The 19,289-nt window shown below is 39.9% G+C and overlaps 1 protein-coding gene across 18 annotated transcripts in view; it reads right to left on the reverse strand.

Moving 5' to 3' along the window:
- ctnnd2b (catenin (cadherin-associated protein), delta 2b) overlaps positions 1 to 19,289 on the reverse strand; it is a 140,072-nt gene that overhangs the window by 15,215 nt on the left and 105,568 nt on the right. For all 18 annotated transcript variants that reach the window (XM_034887620.1, XM_034887615.1, XM_034887621.1 and 15 more), the window contains 4 exons: positions 17,906 to 18,119; positions 4,987 to 5,173; positions 2,820 to 2,937; positions 1,613 to 1,795 (listed from right to left, as the gene is read on the reverse strand). In XM_034887620.1, coding sequence (XP_034743511.1) covers positions 1,613 to 1,795; positions 2,820 to 2,937; positions 4,987 to 5,173; positions 17,906 to 18,119 — 702 coding nt within the window. The remainder of the gene's footprint in view (positions 1 to 1,612; positions 1,796 to 2,819; positions 2,938 to 4,986; positions 5,174 to 17,905; positions 18,120 to 19,289) is intronic.

The following is a 19,289-nucleotide window of genomic DNA, read 5'->3' on the forward strand; positions in this document are numbered from 1 at the left end:
GAAACAGTGACATCTGCTCTTACACAAAACGTCAAACAAAATGATTTGACTAAAAACATGTAAGAGTAGAGGCAGTGTCTTAGAAAATACACGCTAGATGATTTGAAACAAATGCTCAAGATGACAGCCTTCTATCATTCTATCTGCAGCCTTCTGCTGTTATTTTGCCTTTTTGGTTCATTTTTTATTATCCTGTTGTGGACATCTGACAGGGAATACACACCAGTAAAGTTACAGCTCATGCAAACTGTAATGTGTGTAAATGTCTTCTTTTTTTTTTATTTAGTCATTAAAATTCTATAAGATAATCTATTGTTGTGAAATGAGTGGGGAAGTAGAAGGAACCACCGGGAGCCCACGGAGCAAATACAAAAACAAAGCCTGTCAATCCTCTTGATAAAATGCATCAATTTATTGTCAAAGTGCTACAGGTGGCAGCAATGACTGATTACCACAATCATTTAATCACAAAAGCATAATTAATATAACTCCCAACACAAAAAAGACATGGCAAAGTTAACATTAATCTAATAGTGGACATGGGCAACAGCTTGTTATATTCCACAGAGAGAATGTCTGCCACCTTTGAATCTAGCCGCCATGTTCCTGCTTGTTGATTTCTTTCTTTTGATAAAGTAGTGTTCACACATTGGGACTCAAAGTGGCTGGTTATCTTGTCTCTCTTGTGCTCTGGAACTTGTGGGCCTGTTAAGCTTGAAGCCAATAATTTGTAAACTCAGCTTTGATTGGGCTGTTATTTTCTGTCATTGCCACTACACTGGCGCACACTTAAGTAGTTCACTTCCTGAGCGATCTGTTTCCAATGCATGGTTTTCTTATCCAAGGAGTGTGATGAAGAGATATGAGAACTGGGAAGCCTGATTCGATCTGAACTAAACTGATGTTCACTGGCATCCTGCCGCTTCTTCAGTCTTTGAGTCTTTATGTGCAAATTGAACACAAAGGATGGATGCTAGGTTTAGCTAGATAACAAGAAAAGCCAACTATTGCCTCATTTCCACTGCATGGTTTGGCTCCACTCGCTTTTAGCACCAGGCTCTGTAACTCTGTTTTGTTTCCCGCTGTGGATAGTATCCTCTCAGTATAGGAGGGATTATTAGCTAATTGCCATAGCAACGCCATGTGAAATTGCCATTAGATCATCTTCAACGGAACTCACTGGAACCTTTCATCGGCAACCAAACAGGGCCTATTCAAACCTTTTGCTGATGGAAAAACCCAAAAAAACAGCAAGTCAAGGGGAGCAGAGATGTCGCACCTTACAGTGGAAATGCCCGTGTGTGTGTGTGTGTGCACAGATACGACTTCAAAAGTTAGCATTGCTCCCTACGAATATTTTTGCAAGATATTACCCTCTTTTTGTACAAACAAGTAGAGGTTAACAGCATTCAGCTGAGACCAAACACAGTCCAATAGCTTATTATTATTAACTGGTGATCTGCAGTTAACACAACAAGAAACTGACTGAACCTTCAGCTGAGGCTGCCATCTAGTTTTATCTCACGTGAAGCACCAGCAGTAAGTATTTGAACAAGAACAAAAAGTAAGAACTGTAAAAATATTCCCTACTTACAACTTTCTGTTTTCCCACCTGATCATGTCCCTTCTTTTTCTTCTTCTTCTTGCCCCAGCATCCTGAACTCTCTGCGTCCTTACCGCCGGTGTCACATAACAGACCGTCCAGCTCCTCCGATCCCCCTTGCTGGCTGTGAGATGTCTCTGCTGCCAGACGGTACGACAAGTTCCTCAGGATGCACACACAGTTCTCTACGGTCTGATTGTAAAGAAAAAAGACAGAGGGAGAGAGATGGGTAAGAGATGTGGAGAGAGAAAAAGAGATGGACATGATGGCGGGACAGATGGCAATCAGGCAAACAGACACACTCAAATCGTACTGTAGACACACATAAACAAACTGTGCAGTGCTGCTAATATCAAAAATATAGACATGGACATACATGCAGGGTTGACACAGATACACACACACGCACCCAAACACACACACACACACACACACACACACACACACACACACACACACACACACACACACACACACACTCATACACAACCTTCATCACACACATCTCTTTATGTAGCACATATGCAAGTGCATGCACACAAACAGATACACATGGTTGCTCACATAGAAGCACACACACACACACAAACACACACACACACACACACGCACACACACACACACACACACAAAACTCACAAAAACTGCAAGCTTGGTATTTTGTATGGTAATGTAGCTTTATCCATTAATTAAGTAAATTGTTTGAAATGTCTGATAAGTGCATTTTGTTGTTTTAAGATATGATTAATTGAAATAGTAGTAATATTTATTTTTCAGCAAAGGCATATCTGCCAGAGCAGGAAGAAGATTTGAGCACAAATATCCATAAAAAAGCTGCAGGTCCAAAAATAAATAAAAATAACCAACATGTTTTTATTTTGTACTGTGTGTAGTTTACCAGCTTTGGACATTAACATATAAACGGTAGGTAAATAATTTAAACAGATTAATATGCATATACAATTTATTCACAAGACACAGATGAAGTGAATTTGCATTTAACTGTATCATATATTAATGTAAATTATGTATAATGGTTACATAGTAACCACCACAAAACACATTTTTACAAAGCAATATAAATGTGAGTTATTGGACATGCACGAATGCACGCACCCACCCACACACTTGTTCAGGTGCTTTTGTGTGTGTATGAGTTAGAGGCTGTGGGAGCTTGTGTGCACGGCAGTTGGTTGTCTGTGTGTGAGAAAGCTACCTTGCTGTCAATCTCACTGCTCCCCAGAGCGGTCTGGATGACGTAGAGCAGCGCATCTGTCAGGCCCTCACACTCCCTCATCCTCCTGCGGGCCTCCTCGCCTGCAGAACTCACATTCCTGTTACACACACATACACACGCATCTTATAGCTTTTTTCTTAAGTGTTTCCATTTTTTTTTAAACGGAAAAGAATGCAGATCAGCAGTCAGACTTCTTGTGTGTTTCTAATCATCTTGTAAGTACAATAAAGAACAAATTGGCACTTAATTTGATACTGTAGAATTTGTGTCACATCTGCAAACTCAATGCACATAACTTAAATTCAGCTTTCTAGCAGAACAAGTTTCAGCAGTTCCTGTTATTTGGCACAACAACATATGCACATTGAGTGAAACAAGCAGTGAGTAAGCAGAAGGAGAAGATGTGTGTGTGAAAGTGAGAAACAGTGAGGCAGAAACAGGGCGAGACAGAAAAAAAGAAAGAGATGCAAGGAGAGATAATATGATGGAGAGAGAAGAAATGGAGTAATAAAACAAGATGGAGACAGAGCCCTGGATGGAGGGAGAGAAAATGATTAAGATAAGATGAGTAGGATAATGGGAAATGGAGAGGAAGAGGGAGGGATAGAGAGAGAGAGAGAGAGAGAAAGAGAGAGAGAGAGAGAGAGAGAGAGCAAGAGAAAGAGCAGGTGGCCGGCAATATACCAAACCCGCCATGAAATATTCAATCTTTAATCAGACTTCCAGCATTCCCTAACGAGGCGTGAGAAAGATGAATTAGCCCTTTGAGTTTAGGGAGCTGATCCACACAAATCTATCTGCTGCAACACACACACACACACAACACAAAAAAAATACACACAGTAGCAAATGTGTGCATTTGCACACCCATACAATGTTAGAAGGGACCCAAGCTCCCAATATGTGTAGTTTGTTTTCACTGAGAGAAGGTAGAGTAGATATTTTGTGGTTGAGATTAATGGAACCCACAATTTAGTAGTTATTGAAAGAGGCACACACACACACACACACACACACAGACACCAACACATACACACACACAAATTCAGACAGAGATGCAAATGTAGTGATGGCTCTCACTCTTTTCTCAGTCAGCTTGTGCTACACTTTTCCCAAATCCCGGAGTGTGAAAGTGAAATGCTCTCACACTCTACTGAAATGCGTTCATATACACTACAGTTCGTATTTAAATTTTTTTGTCAATTCTTTTCTTTTTAACCAACATAATGAAGAAAATCAAAAAAGTAAACAACAAAAAAGTAGTGCCACAGTTTACTACTTCCAGACTGCACTGTATGACTAGCATCATGTCTCGAGTGTAAAACACAAAGCCACAGCAGCTCTAAAGCCAAGTGGTGAGTCATCTTAAATGCAGCTAAGTCTGTGGTAAAAATAATAGACTACTATCTATGAATACCAAGACTGTTGTGAAATAATAGATAATTATTTATCTGTTTGAAGTTAGTTTGTATTAGCAGCAGTGTTGCCAACTCTTTGAGTTTCTCTCCAGATTTACTCTTTATTTCTAAAAAGGGTGATTTCAGAAAAGCGAGATATATTATATTTTAATTGATTGCAATGCATGCTATTCAGATTAATCACAGGCCACGGCTCTTCTGCCTATAGCACAAGGTCTCTCTGCCCCTCCTCTTGCGCCGTGAGCAGCTGGCAGTCGGCCGACACAACCACGGAACTTAAATTATAAAAATGATATGTGATGAGGACACCACTGTGAAAATGAGTGTTTGACGTCATCTGGCGACTTTTGGACCAGGTGCTAGATACTTTCACTGAAAAAGAGTGTGTAACACTGATTAGCAGAATGTCAAATTCAAAATCTGTTAATGGTCTGATAGTTCTCTTCTTAAGTTTAATTTTTTTTCAGGGTATTTGCGTGTAACTGATGCCCATGTCTTTCACTTCAAAATGTTTAAAACAAACTCAGCTTGCAGTATAGTGAGGCCCACATTTTTTAGAGCAATGTGTAGAGAAATAATTTGGTAATAAAGTGTTGATGTTGGACGTGCCGACCATAGAAATAGAACAATGGCGCAGACATTGTTTTTGTCTTTACTTAGAATTCCTCTTGGTGGTGACAGAAACTACACATGTTGGATGACAAATAAAAAACATCGGAGAAACAGACCTGAGGCAGCCTGTAGCGTTGCGGAGGACCTGCGAGGAGTGCAAGTGCAGCTTGCGGTCCTCCTGTGTATGTGGGGAGGTGTCCCAGCCTGAGTGGGGGATGATCACAGCGTTGGTCAGCACGGCGAGGGCATCCTGGATTATGGGCATCTTCAGGGCGTCACATGACGACAGGTTCCACAAAACACCTAAAGAGGACAGTTGGGAGACATGAACTGAAAATCAGTCCAAAGAAACATGAAAAAAAGAGGAAGTAGATATGAGGAGAGACAGACAGACAACTCCAGGGCAACTATATTTGAAATATTTAGTAAGCAGCTTGATCAAACACACACAGCAGCACAGACAGTTACTTGACGACCTCAGTTCACAGCAGTCTGAAAAGCCTGCTTTCAAACGTGTGTTCTCAACACTATTGCCCTTCTTTCATGGAAGATATTTTTACCTGTCACAGTAGGAAAATAACTGCTGTGAATAATAAAACTAGACTTGTTTTATTTGAGCACACCAGCCGTGGTGCTAAACAGGATGGCGAGTACAGACTATAGGTTTCAATCAGCCCGAGTCCACACTTCCCCTCCATTTTTGGATTAACCAAGGTAGCCCAGCACTGCCAAGATAGCGACAGGTAATTAATGATAACTGAATTTCATTTAGTTAATTTAGTTTCAAGTTTCTGGTATCATGCATGATGTCTGCCACACAATCATTGCTGGAAAAACCAACAAAAAAAAGGAAAGGCCACTGTTTGTTTGAAATTTCGTTGACGTTACTTACAATACACCTGTAAAATACCATTATTTCAATAAAATATATATATAAATATATATAAATAAAAATGAACAGAGTCAGTGTGGAGTCATTACGATAACAGGTGTATCAGTTGACAGTCAGTGTGGTGGAAACGTTTTTTTTTATTTTTTTAGGTTTTCGAACAGGAAATGATTCCTCAGAATGGATAATTAAAGCGTTGCATCCAAAATTGCATACTATGCATTACACACTTAATATTATCAACTACTCAGCATACTTTTGTGGTACTGTGAATAAACAGTATGTAGACGCACTGAGCTGTAATTACCACGTCACTTCCTGAAAGCCTCTTTGCCTGTTGAAGATACGTAACCATGGTAACCTGTGCATAGCTCTGGAGATGCATTCTATTTCTATGATCCAGACTGTCAAACTCTCAGCACTATTCCATTGTTTCCACTCAAATAGAAATTCAAAATCAGACAGAACTGAAATCTTAAGGCTTGCCACTTTAATTTACTGGAAAGGTTAAGCAAACGATTGCTATAGTGGGTCACACTCAAACACACAGAGCTCTGAAGCAGACCTGTACATCGCTTAGTGTCAACTCTGGCTGTAAAAATAGAGACAAGCAGCGGCACAGACCAAGGAGCTGCTGCACATTTGTGTCCCTTGTTTCTGCCGTAGTTTTGGGCTTCAGCAGCGTCTCAAACGGGGCTCTGTGTCTGTCAGGAGGTCTACCTATCAGCAGAGCAATCAGCCGCAAAACTCAAACTCACCTAGGGCAACCAAAGGGCTAGAACCGGCCCTGGTCGGAGGTTACATCATCACAACACATAAAAAACAGTCTAGCATCATCTCTTGCCTTTTATGCCTTTAATCTTGATGATGACATCATTGGAATGTCATGACATCACCACCGTTTTTAATTAAGGTGCATCCAGTGTCATAGCATCCCATTTCAGTTTTATGTTGGAGTACCTCCAACCTTTTATTGTAGGAGTACCTTGTTAGAGATCATTTCACATTTTTTAACTTAAACATGCTGAATGTGTCCTAGTTTATTTCTCTTTTGCAGGAAACTATGCGTATATGCTTTAATTACCTTACATTTAGTTCCCTTGGGCTGCATTGCATGAGAAAGACACCTGACAGGAGGTAAACATCTACCTATATATCTGTTGCTTATTAATGCAATTCCAGTTACACAGAGAGTAACGGGGAAAGACTTTTAGAGTTTCCATTGAATATATGAAACAGACAAACACAATGAAGCCGAAAGATAACACTGAGACTAAAGCTATGAAAATAGAAAAACTAAAGAGTGAACTTAGCAGGTTAAAACTTAACGAGCAACGGCTAATGGACCAAAACACAGAGCAGAAAAAAAGGCTCGCCAAACTAGTTGCAGCAGATATTGCCTTAAAAAAAGAACAAGATGAGGTTACTACACTCACAAAGGTAATTGCTCGCAAGGACAGGCATGTAGAAAGGTTTAGACAAGAACTAAACAATGTCAAAACTGAACTTTTGGACGAAAAGACCAGCAGGGCAAATGAGAAGAATAATTCAGAGCAGATAATTGCGCGTCTCTTAAAGGAGTCTCAGGAATATCTGAACAATTTCTGTGTGGAGAAGACGTTCAGGGAGCAGAAGGAGAAGGAGATTGAAAAGTTAATCAACACAGAGACGGACAAAAAAGAATTAATCTCGCGTGTGCATAGGTTGCGTCATCAGGTCCAAGAGTTGACAGGGAATAAACATTATGCCCTCAAAAAAATTGAAGAACAGAACCAACTCTTGCAAAAGAAAGACACTGATATCAATTTGATAACAGAGGAGTTAAATGCAGTGAGATCATCTGCAAACCATTACAAAGAAGAAGTAGGAAAGCTGACGTCATTTAAAAACAGATTTAAGACAGTACAAAAACAATGTGAGAGACAACGGGATGAACTCATAAAATACAAAAAAGAAAAGGACATCTATAAGAAAGAAAATCATCTATTTTCAAAGGAGATAGCAATGTTGACCACCAAGAACGAGGAATTGACTGTTTCACTTAAAAACGTGGAATACGATATGGATATTGTGCGGCTAGAAAAAAAATCCCTAGAAGTGAATTTCGAAAATCAAAAAAAAGAGGCAGAGAAACAGCGTAAGCTTATTGAAAGTTTGGAAAATGAACTCAACAGTTGCAGTGGACTCAAAATTAAACTCCAAAATAAGCAGAGAGAGCTCACCAAGCACACTATGGCCAGAGACAGCGAGATTATAGATGTTAGAAATCTGATTACTGAGTCAGAGAGCCAGCAAAGACGGCTAACAATCCAGATTGAGAGTATCAGGACTGAGAAAAAACTCATCACGGAAAATTTCTTCAAGGCTCAGACGGAAATGAATAGGATGAAAAAAACGATTCGAAAACTGCGTAGAAAACTGAAAGTCAAGTGCCGTGAAGACGATTTTAAGACCACGGAGCTGGTGAAGGTAAAGATGAATTTGGATTCTATGCGGTACCAGCTGGAAAACATGAGAGAGCAGCTGGCAGAAACAAAGATGGCACAGACGCTTTCCATAGTTTCTGCTGATAAGGCCAATGAGCTGGCAGAGAAGAAATTGGCCAAGATTGCAGCAGAGAAGGAGAAGTTGGAACTCGAGGTGCAGCAGTACAACGAACAAGCTGTGCAGCAAACACGGATGCTCAACCTCCAGGATGCCGAGAAGGCCAAGCTAGAAGAAACGATCAGGGAATATGCAGATCTAGTCAACTCTCTCAGGCCGCAGATCAAGAAACTTCAGCTTGAGCATAATGTCAAAGACACAGTACTGCAGCGGCATGCAGCTAGTTCACGCCGAGAGAGAACTAGGTGTGAAAAGGGAAATCAGAATACCATTTTAAAAATGTTGTTCAACCAGCAGAGACAGTACGTGCTCTCTTTGAAAAACATAGGTGGACAAAATCTGCGAAAGAAAAAGGAGATTGAGGATCTGAAGTGCAAGTTGGCACGGCGGCCAGATGACGCAATACAAAAGTACCAAGATTGTCAGAAGCATAACAGACACTTGAAAAAAGAGTTAATGGCATCACGTGCAGTCCTCACGGTGTGCGAGGGGAAGAACAAGGAATTGGAAGAGGAAAACAAAAGGCTTACAGATGACCTGAGGAAGCTCAAGTTGGAGTACAAGCATTTCCACTTGCCCCCTATTCGCAAACTGCCTCCGTCTGAGGACAAATCAAACAACACGTATGTGTCTGGGCACATGGCAAAGCACACCCTAGCCCGTGTTCGCTTCCCACTAAATTCCAAGAGTCAGTATGAGTCTGAAGGCAAGATGAAGTACACCCCCCTTCCTCCCATCCCTAGTAGTCTCCAGTGCAATGGAAGACAAATCAGGCCACGCCCGCCACCTCACTGATCCATCTCCGTAAACATAAGGTAAAGTTCCTGCCTAGGATGGGAAGTCGTGACCCGGCCAACACTACCTGTGATAGGCCTTTATTAGTTAGGTTTAGGCATGACTAGTGAGATTGGTTAGGGTTACACCTTTTAGGACAGCACTGTGACTCAGTGGCTAGCATCGACCTTTCACAGAAAGGCTCCTGGAGGGTTAAAATCCATCCAACAGGAGCCTTTCTGTGTGGAGTTTGCATGTTTTCCCTGTCTGTTTGGGTTTAATCTGGGTGCTCCGGTTTCCTCCCACAGACATGCGGGTAAGATACAATACTTGAGCAGTCTAAATGCTCAGCGGGTCGTTCATTAATCGCAAGTTTGGTGGGTTGATCCCCAGCTGCTCCTGCACACGTTAGTGTCCTTAAAGGAACACGCCGACTTATTGGCTTTAGCTCATTCACCATTACCCCCAGAGTTAGACAAGTTGATACATATCCTTCTCATCTCCGTGCGAGCTGTATTGTGTCAACAATTACTAGATACTAAAAGCATTGTTTACAATTATGGGTGTTCACTTCTACAATTAACAGGGGAGACCAGGTAATACCATGATGTTTCATAGAATTCTAACCAAAACCACTGACCACTGAATCTATAGCAATGCTTGCTCTGGATATGGATCCAAATACACCTGCAGCCACCTTCAAGAACCAACGTGTCGTGGTGGACGTATCGCAGAGGTCTCCCACACCAAATGCATGTGTCATATCGATGTGTCATCATATCCTTGTGTCATATCTATGTGTCATCATATCCTTGTGTCATATCCATGTGTCATATCCAGTGTGCCACCTCATGCTGCTCAGCCTGCTTAGCTATTGTTTCACATAACAATAGCTAAGCAGGCTGACACAGATTAGATGTATCCTGTAAATATGCAAAAATAACTTTGACTTTTGTGTTTAAAGTTGCACTCAAAAACAGAGACAATGAATAAAATTAATATCCTCTGCAATCAAAGAATATTGTTGTTGTTATCAATTGTGGTCTCCAGAGTAAACTTGCTCTGAAGAAAGTGAAATATGTATATATTGAAACAGCACAATTTGTATAATAATAATAATAATGAGAAATAGAAGAATTAAATTCCCTACTGGTTTACTGAGTAATAACCATATGTTATATTTGGCAATGTGTAATGCATGACACATGATGTCATTCCGCAGCTGCAAGAAAAGGATATTTTTTATCATCGTCAGTAAAGTCAGCTGTTTGCCGGAGTCACATCTTGTTGTGCAGGGAATGACATCATCTCCCTGAGCTGAAAGGCAGTAGGACTTTATCTTTGATCTGAAACACACGCTTGCAAGCGTGCACGCACCCACACACACACACACATATAAACAGAACCCTGAGTGATTGACAGATGAAGGAGGTTAATCGCCTCAGCCTTGAGTTGCAGAAGGATGTTATTAATGCACTGTTATATTGAGGAAGCGGAAATGAACATGTTGCTTATTTCTCTTTGTCTCTGAATCCCTTTCACATGTTTCACTTGCACTGTATCTTCATTCCCCTGTCCTATTTCTCTCCTCTGCAAAATATCTTTGTTTGCCTATTGATCTCTCTTTTTTCTTTCTCCTGATATATTTTTGTGGACTCCTGTCCCGGCGTAAACCACCATGTATATAAGACTTTTAGAAAGAGGTTGTATGTTTTTCCTCCAATATCCTGGACTTCACCTTTCCAAAGGCATTAAAATTAAGTGTGTACTGGTTGGGAGTAAATATTAAATGTAGTCACCAGAGGGGTTTGACAACTATCAAAAACCAGATGTGAGTAAATCCTGATCCAAATGTACCTGGGCAGTTTATGAAACAGCTTTTTCTTTGCATTTTGGTTTTATTGGCCACAAACTGTGAGTCACTAAAAACCTGGCTATTAGTTCAATTTTTTTTAGGGTGAAGATGTTCAGATCTACTTTGTTGACGTACAGACTTAGGCACCACAAATGAGACAACATTTTGTTCAATGGCGGATGTGACCTAAACAGTGCTGGTTTAAAACTCGCTTACAGGAGTTTTTACCTGTATATGCAGTACATAAATGTACTGTAAGGCCCCATTTGCAGGTTGCAAATGCAACGGTGTTGTTAAGATATGGATATTTCTTACCAAAAAATGTTGGTGGTATAATAAATCTGATCTAATCAAGTTTTTTATCGTTGTGAGTAAAGTTAGTAGTTTTCCAGAGTCACTTCTTTCTGTGCAGAGAATGACATCATCTCCCTGAGCTGAAAGGCAGCAGGATTCTATCGTTGATCTGAAACACACGCTTGTGTGTTTCACCAGCGTTTGAACACTAAATATTGTTCATAACCCATTGGTTCAGTTTCTATGTTAGAGGTGTACATTATGTTGGGGGTAAAAGAAAATTAAAAAATTGTGTTGTTGTAAAATATAAAAAACACTTTAGTATTTTCAGGCCTGAAACGTATTCCCATAATATTCCAGCAGGGGCTTTACAGTAACTTTAATGTGTTCTATATTCTATCAACTTTGTGTGTTTTATCTTAAATTCTTTTTTAAAAAAAGGAGAGAAAGATGTCAATAGATGTCTATTACATGCAAACGCAATTACACATAGCAACTTGTGACATTACACATAACTAATAGCACCCTATACCTCCAGCAGAACTTCTGATACTGTGCCAAGCTTCGGAGAGAAAAGGTTAATTTGGTAGCTATCAATTTCTGCACACATGTATTGTTCTCAAACTAGAAGCCCAGGCGTAAGCTTTACTCTTTCCTTTCGTAATGAGATGAACATCGATCACTGTTAATTACTTGACACCCACAGGCCTACAGCTTTGTGTTAATGAGCCTTGGCCATAGCGTGGAATCGTGTTTACTCAGTTTGGGTCCTTTAAGTCATCGTCATTCAAAACAGGACACAGTGTATCCAAGCAGTATACTGTCAATGGCACCAGGTTTGGTTTGGAAAGGAATTAAAAACCTCTATACTTTTACTTATTCTTTGTGGGGGATCTATCTGGGCTTTTTGGTCTTCATTTGACAGATAACACTGTTGGAGGCCGAGGGGAAACAAAGGGGGGTCCCAAAATGGTCCCAAAGCTCGAATTGAACCAGGACGTTCCGGTTATGTGGCAAGTAGTGTGTTATGTGTTAATAATTCATTCAGACATCATATAAAGCCAAAAGAAAAGACAGCTGGACAGACACACTTTTAAGGTAATACATTATGACATAATCATTTTATTTACCTGCAATTATGAAACAGGGTGAGCCTTAAAACCTTTTACTAGAAAAACTGCATTAAAATTCAGTGTGAATGAGCTAAGAAGTAAGTTAAGGAGCAGTATAAAGAAAACACAGCTGCTGCATGTTTGTGTGTAGCTTTTTTGTATGTTGATGCACAAATACATAACTTTGTGTATTATTATTCCTTAATTCTTTTTGTTTCTTTTTTCATTGCATTAATACATTTCTATTTTAAAGATAAAGGCTATTATACGTTTTTACATAGTTCATGGTTGTACTACATGTAGAACTATGTGTGCAAGTGCTGTTGTTTTTAACCAAACCAATAATTCAACAGAGAGTTGGTACACAAAATGTGCATGAAGACTTTGTGACACAAATCCTAAAATGTTTTCATTCTGTAAATTACATACAGTTTGTATAACAGTTTCCCTTTTAATCTGTTTTTTCCTTACTCTTTCAAGATGTCGCTCTCCATCTTTTTGCTTAGCCTAAACTGGATAAGCATTGTGACAGGATTGCATCCAGACTGCGGAGGGTACCCATCACAGTGTGACAACAACTTTTACATCTGCTTCTGAAGAGCTGACACCAATGTGAGCAACTCAGACCTGTCACTTGCCATGATGTGCGCTGCTGTTACTTGATACAAAAGTTACATTGTAATGACAAGTGGAACCATAGCTACTGATGACATGCAGATTTTTGAAAGGGAATCAAGACAGCGCTGTGAGTCAGAGAGGGAAGATGTCATGGCATGCTGGCAGTTCCATTTTTTTGAGAAAAGTAATTGCTCGTTTCAGAATCTTAATGAATTTAAAGTAATTACTCAGTACAGTACTTCAAAAATCACTAGGTCAAGCAATTATAAATAAATGTAGATGCTGAGACACACAACAAAGTGAGCTGCAGGTGAGGGACATGCTCGCTGCAAAAAGAACATTTTCCCGTTGTTGCTTAGTAAAACAATAGTGTTGCAACCTATATTAAGATTGTGAAAGCGTTCACATTCTAAATGTCAAATAGAGCATAACCTGGAAAATTCTGCAACAGAGTTGTGTTTTAAGTTGTTTTCGACATGGCATTTTGGGCATAAAATAAAAAGTGTAAAAAGTGTAACTTGGAGCAGCCTTTACATATTGTACAAAACAAACAGACTAATACTAAACTCTGAATCTGACAATATTCCAAATGGGATATGTGTCATGTAAACAGCGTATTCTTTTAGGATATTCAGAATTAGGCATTACTTTGAAGGTAGCATTTTCAGATTTGGCATGGGATATGCCTGTATTATCTAGGTTTTAGGAGCATTCTTCGGACATGTACAGCACATTTGGAATGTGCGAAAGGTGTTTAGATCCGTGCAAATATCGCAAGATCGATCTTTTCAAAAGGCAGTTGAAGGAATGAACAAGTCCACCAGTTGTAGAAAACTGGAAGAATTCTATTTTGACGGCTGCATGTAAACGGGTTGTGTAAACAGTATAGGATCTGCTTTATACTGCACCTGTACCTGCATTCCCTTCAAATAATTATCTTTAGTTCTGAACAAGGAAGAAAAAAGAAAGATTAATTGTAAACCAAAAAGAGGGCAAGAGACTGAAGAACAGAAGCAGCAACCTTGTCTGTTACTTTTTGTGCCATCAAGCAAACTGTAGCACGAGAAATAGAGAGAGATAGAGGGAGAGAGGTGTGTGTGTGTGTGTGTGTGTGTGTGTGTGTTACTAGATCTGGAGCTAGGAAGGCAAGCAGCTTGACTTCCTACTGTGAACCTTATTCAAAATGCTCACCAGAGGGAGAGAGAAAGTTGGCAATATAGAGAGGACTGAAAAAGAAGAGAAAAGCAAAGAGGACAGGAGACCGACAGGAAGAGAAAGGAAGAGAAGGGGAGACCAATTACGAAAAGCCAACAACCATAGTGGGGATGAGAGAGAGTGCGCCAAAGAGGCTGAGAAACAGGGAGAGAGAGAGAGAGTCATTTCCTCTGGGTCTTTGAGAGAGAGAGAGAGAGAGAGACAGACAAAGAGAGAGAGAGAGAGAGAGAGAGAGAGAGAGAGAGAGAGAGGGGAAAGCACGGTCTCTATGCGTCCGGCCGGTCATTCAGCTGATTAATTTGTGACAGGAGGGATTTATGTGCTCTTCGCCTTGAATTGCTGTTCTAATTTATATGGTAATCTTCTTTAAGACTCCAGCAGCATATAAAAAACCTTTTATTTCCATCTTCACTAAGCCTAAACTACAACTCACCACTCACTACTCACTTCACTCACGTGGGAGTCACACTGTACTCCACGCCTAATGTTATTGTAGTTGGGAAATGTGAGGAAACGGAAACGTCTCAATTTTTCTTTCCCGATAAGGTTTCCCTGAGCTCGCTTAGGTTTGTCTGTATTCAAATTACCACCAATACTTTTTGAAATGTTTGTCCCTTAGTGCAATCTTCTGTCACCCTAATGTGAAGTACTACTGTAAATAATTAGGGGAGTGCACAAAGGCTCAAGCGCAGCCTTTGTGGTACACAGGGACAGTTTGGTTTACGAGAATTGCAAGACAAGACATAAGCAATGCCGTCTCTGGCAGGGATAGCATGGCGGGGCACAATGAAGTCTGTATGGGCAGCATCCACCTCATCAACAAAACTACACACAATACTTGCTCAACAAATTCAAAACGCACCTCTTACATGAAATCACAACTGCACATATAAATGTAACGTTTTTCATAAATTGTCAACTTGATTCATATTTCTTTGCTTTATCTGGCTCGCTATTAGTAATAGCTAACAAACAAACATAAGTGACAGTTGTGTTAGCTAGACAGCAATGCCCATACCACATGAATTAAGTTTCAAAAACATCTGGACAGAGGTTGTTCTATTATGTTTTATTGGGGGCCAACATCTTCTTTCACCACAGCTCATTATTGAAAGCACGTTGATCATATGCACACTGTTTTCATCGGCTCATTTGATTAATTAATGCTGAGGGGCCGGCCCCATTCTCACCAAATGAGCATTGCTAAAACGTATGTCCTTCTTTTTGGCCGGATGTCTGTTACCTTACGCTTTCTTTGTGTTGGAATTTTAAACGCCAGTCGATTTGTGGGGGGAAAGGGGAGGGGGAAAAAATCCTGTGATAACGTCACTTTAGCGTTCCTGTACCAAACGGAAAAGGAAAAGTATAGTAGTATAGTATAGTATATAGTGGATATATGCTTTATTTGGATGAGATAATGGATGAAGAAATGAGGGGATCAAGGACTTTATGGAGGTCTGGAGAATAGTGAACTTCATAAAATGAGATTATTTTCAAAAATATGTGGCTTTGCACTGTCAATTAGTAGACCATGCATCTTGACCCTTTCCTCATTGTTTGGATTAGTTTGGTCCCAAATCATGATGAAAAAATCCAAAATGTTTATTTTAAATAGATTAACAAAACTAGTCCTCAAGTTCCAGATTGTAGAAGTATTAGCAGCTTTTTAAGTCCATTAAACCTTCATCTCGCCAATTGTCTGGTTGTCATAGAGACACATTGTTAACATACACTTTCAGCTGAGGTTCAAATGTCATCCATCTCATTTTTATGACTTTTAGGACTTCCTGTCCACAGATAAGAAGTAACTGAGCTTGTGTGTCAACAGTGAACTCCATCTGTCGATAAAGAACTTTCTAGTTTCCATGGTAACAAATTAATTTTTTGGGCTTTAATGTTTAAAATGATTAAACAGCTTACACTGTATGGTTTTGTCTACAGATTGTTAGCACCAATTGGCCCAGAATGGAACAGACTTGGCCCAACTTGGTCTGATCGGTACTGATGCCAAATTATAATTGGCCCTACATTCATACTGATCCCACCTAGAGTTAGTATACAGACTAGTACGTAGGGTCTCCAAGCTTCACTTCTCTTTCTCACATCACCCTAAAACACAACTGTTTTAGAAAGCAGAAATAACTAATCATGCTTTCAGACATATCTTGAAATATCCTGCTCCTGACAGGCTTACAGCAGAGAAATTTTCATGAGTGTGGGTGCTGGTAAGAGAAATCCATTTTTCTTATTTGGCTACAGGATTGGAATAACCCTCCAGAGGATTCTGGATGTACATCAGTTTGAAAAGTGGTATTCCTCTTTTAGCTCTGTCATCTCTCCATTCCCCTCCAGAGGTAAAAGTCCTTTTGCCGTAGCCATCAGTGTGAATGCCAATTAGAAAGGGATTGCCAGAATATAAAAAACACTGGCAGGGGCACTGCTGGTAATCCTCTAATCCCTTTGGTGGGGAGTTTACAACCAAGACCTCAGTGGGTTTAAAACCTCAAATTAATCAATCCTTGATACATAGGCACCGGTTTATGTTTTCCTCGTTGGGTGATCACAGGCACACGCCCTTTAAAAAACTTCCGAACCTTAGTAAATGGACAGCGGCCATCACGAACACACACGCCTATTGCCTCGATAATAAAGTCTTAAAGTATCTTTCAACTCAGGACTGCACCACTTCTCACAAATACAGATAGGACTGGAGATGAAAAGTTTAACTGACACAAGATTTAATGGAGCAGAGGACTGACAGCGACATAACCAATCACACTGTGACAGACGCTCCACTTAGCACCAACTGCAATGTTTAATTTTAAATGAATGTAGCCTACTGGTAGTCTGGCACACGTGGGTGCTCAGTGGGTGCTAAATATCGGCGCCAATGCCTGGATACACTTTTTTACGATGTGGATGATATTTGTGTTAACTGACAGAGAACACAAACCTGCTGTGCAGCCCTTTGTGTGTGTGTGTGTGTGTGTGTGTGTGTGTGTGTGTGTGTTTGTGTGTGTGTGTAGTCCAGTGTTTCTTGTGTATAGCCAAATATTCAGATATTTAGTGAATGTTCCTTGTATGATTGTGTGTGTTGTTGTATATGACAAGCAACATATGTATCTGTATGTGATTAAGAAGATTGTATGTAGGTCATCAATCTGCATCCCTTATGTTCACTATAATTATCATCAAAGGATATAGTTCTTGCCAGGAAACTTCTTAGGAAGAATTACAGATATTTCCGAAATTTTTAGATGATTAGATTTGTTTGTTTTTTATTCATTTACTTTGTTGGCTTCAAAGTTTCATTCATTGTTAAATATGTTGAGTTTGAAAATATTACAATCTCCCTAACTGATTTGGAAAAAGATTCAAACTGTATACTGTAGTCCTCAATACAGCCCTAAGAGTATGTGTGTTATAACACTGACCACTTTATCATGAGAAGTACTTGTAAGAAACTTCTGCAACTGAAAAGGTCAACTTAAGGCTGGACTTTTAGTATTACCAGTTGCATGATAGTGTTAATGTGGGAAAAGGGTGTCTTTGTTTGAGTGCATATGAACATCTTCAGTGTGTGAAAAGAAAAATTCCTGGTTCCTTGATAGTGTGATCTCAATCTCTGCTGCACATTCAGTAACATCAAATCATTTGTAAATAGTGGTTTGTACCTGTGAGCAACTCTCTGATCTCCACATCTGTGGTCTTCCGGAGCAGTCGCACCAGAGCTGGTATGCCTCCGCAGTTCTTCAGGGCAATCTTGTTGTCGTCGTTGGCTTTGCCGTACACCAGGTTCCTCAGGGCTCCGCAGGCGCTGCGGTGCACATCGGTCATCCGGTGGTCCAACAAGTCCACCAACAGCTGGATGCCACCCTGCCGCCGGATCTGAAAACAGAAGAGGCAGGACGGAATTAGGGCGACAGCAGTGTGAAATACATAAATAATAAAGGTGTTTCCATGGATTCAAGCCAATTTCCCCTACAGTATAACAATAACTGTATGTGTCTAAATCACCCAGATTAAATGTTGGCTAGTTGGCCATTATGATCTATTGCTAAACTGCATAACACATCAGATGCTCAGAGCAACCTTTCGACCACGGCTCTGTAAGATAATGTAGTTTGAAGAGTGTTAATGGTCGGGAAAAGTATAAAGAGCGAAAGTCCACATATGCATGGGTCAAACTCACACCAGACTTTCACTGGGGAGAACAGTGTTTGTGTGCCACAAATGTAAGTATTTCATCCCAAACTCTGAATTTTTCCTAAACCTTACCAAGTAGTTTTGTCGACTACACATAACCAAGTAATGTTAGTTGTGTTAAATTCATAATTGGAAATCTAAAGCGCTAAAAAGTGAATGATAACATCTTTCTGAACCTACTAGTAGGTGTAGCAGGCCCCTTTGAACCCATATCTATGAGGCTGATAACCACTGATTCAATTGAGTGCTAACATTCAAAACAGGTCTCTAAGCAATTTAGGAAGACATTAGGGCATGTTCAAATCAACTAGAAAAAATAATTTTCCATGTTTCATGCTGTGAATGGAGAAAATGTTATCATGTAACACTTGAAAAAAACATTGCGCATTGTCTTCTGTGCTATTTATGCAAGATTTATTTAAATGCCAGCCACTGCACTTTGTGTACCATCAACCCTCTAAGTGTCTGTAGCCCGCCCTGCTTTCTGTCATCTAGACAAATCAAAAAATCTAGGGCACACTGCCTGCTTTCTATAAAAACAAGAGACATTTTAATAAAGGCGATAGCATGGAGGCAAGGCAGTTGTGCTTGAACATTTCCAGATAAAAGGTAGCATTAAAGGGCAACTATTATATATCATTTTCAGGATTATACTTGCATTTTGTGTTTTTACTAAATACATGTTTACATGTTCTTTTTCTCATACTGCTCATGGCTGCTGCACTTGTAATCACCCTCTGATTGAAATGCTCTGTAAGGACGACCTGTCTCTTTCCTCTTTAGAGACACTTGAAAATATATGATTTTCTCGCCTACATTTTTACCCTTAAAAAAGTGCTGCAGTTTCCACAT

Source organism: Etheostoma cragini, chromosome 12 (genome assembly GCF_013103735.1).
Source record: "Etheostoma cragini isolate CJK2018 chromosome 12, CSU_Ecrag_1.0, whole genome shotgun sequence".
Lineage (NCBI taxonomy): Eukaryota > Metazoa > Chordata > Actinopteri > Perciformes > Percidae > Etheostoma > Etheostoma cragini.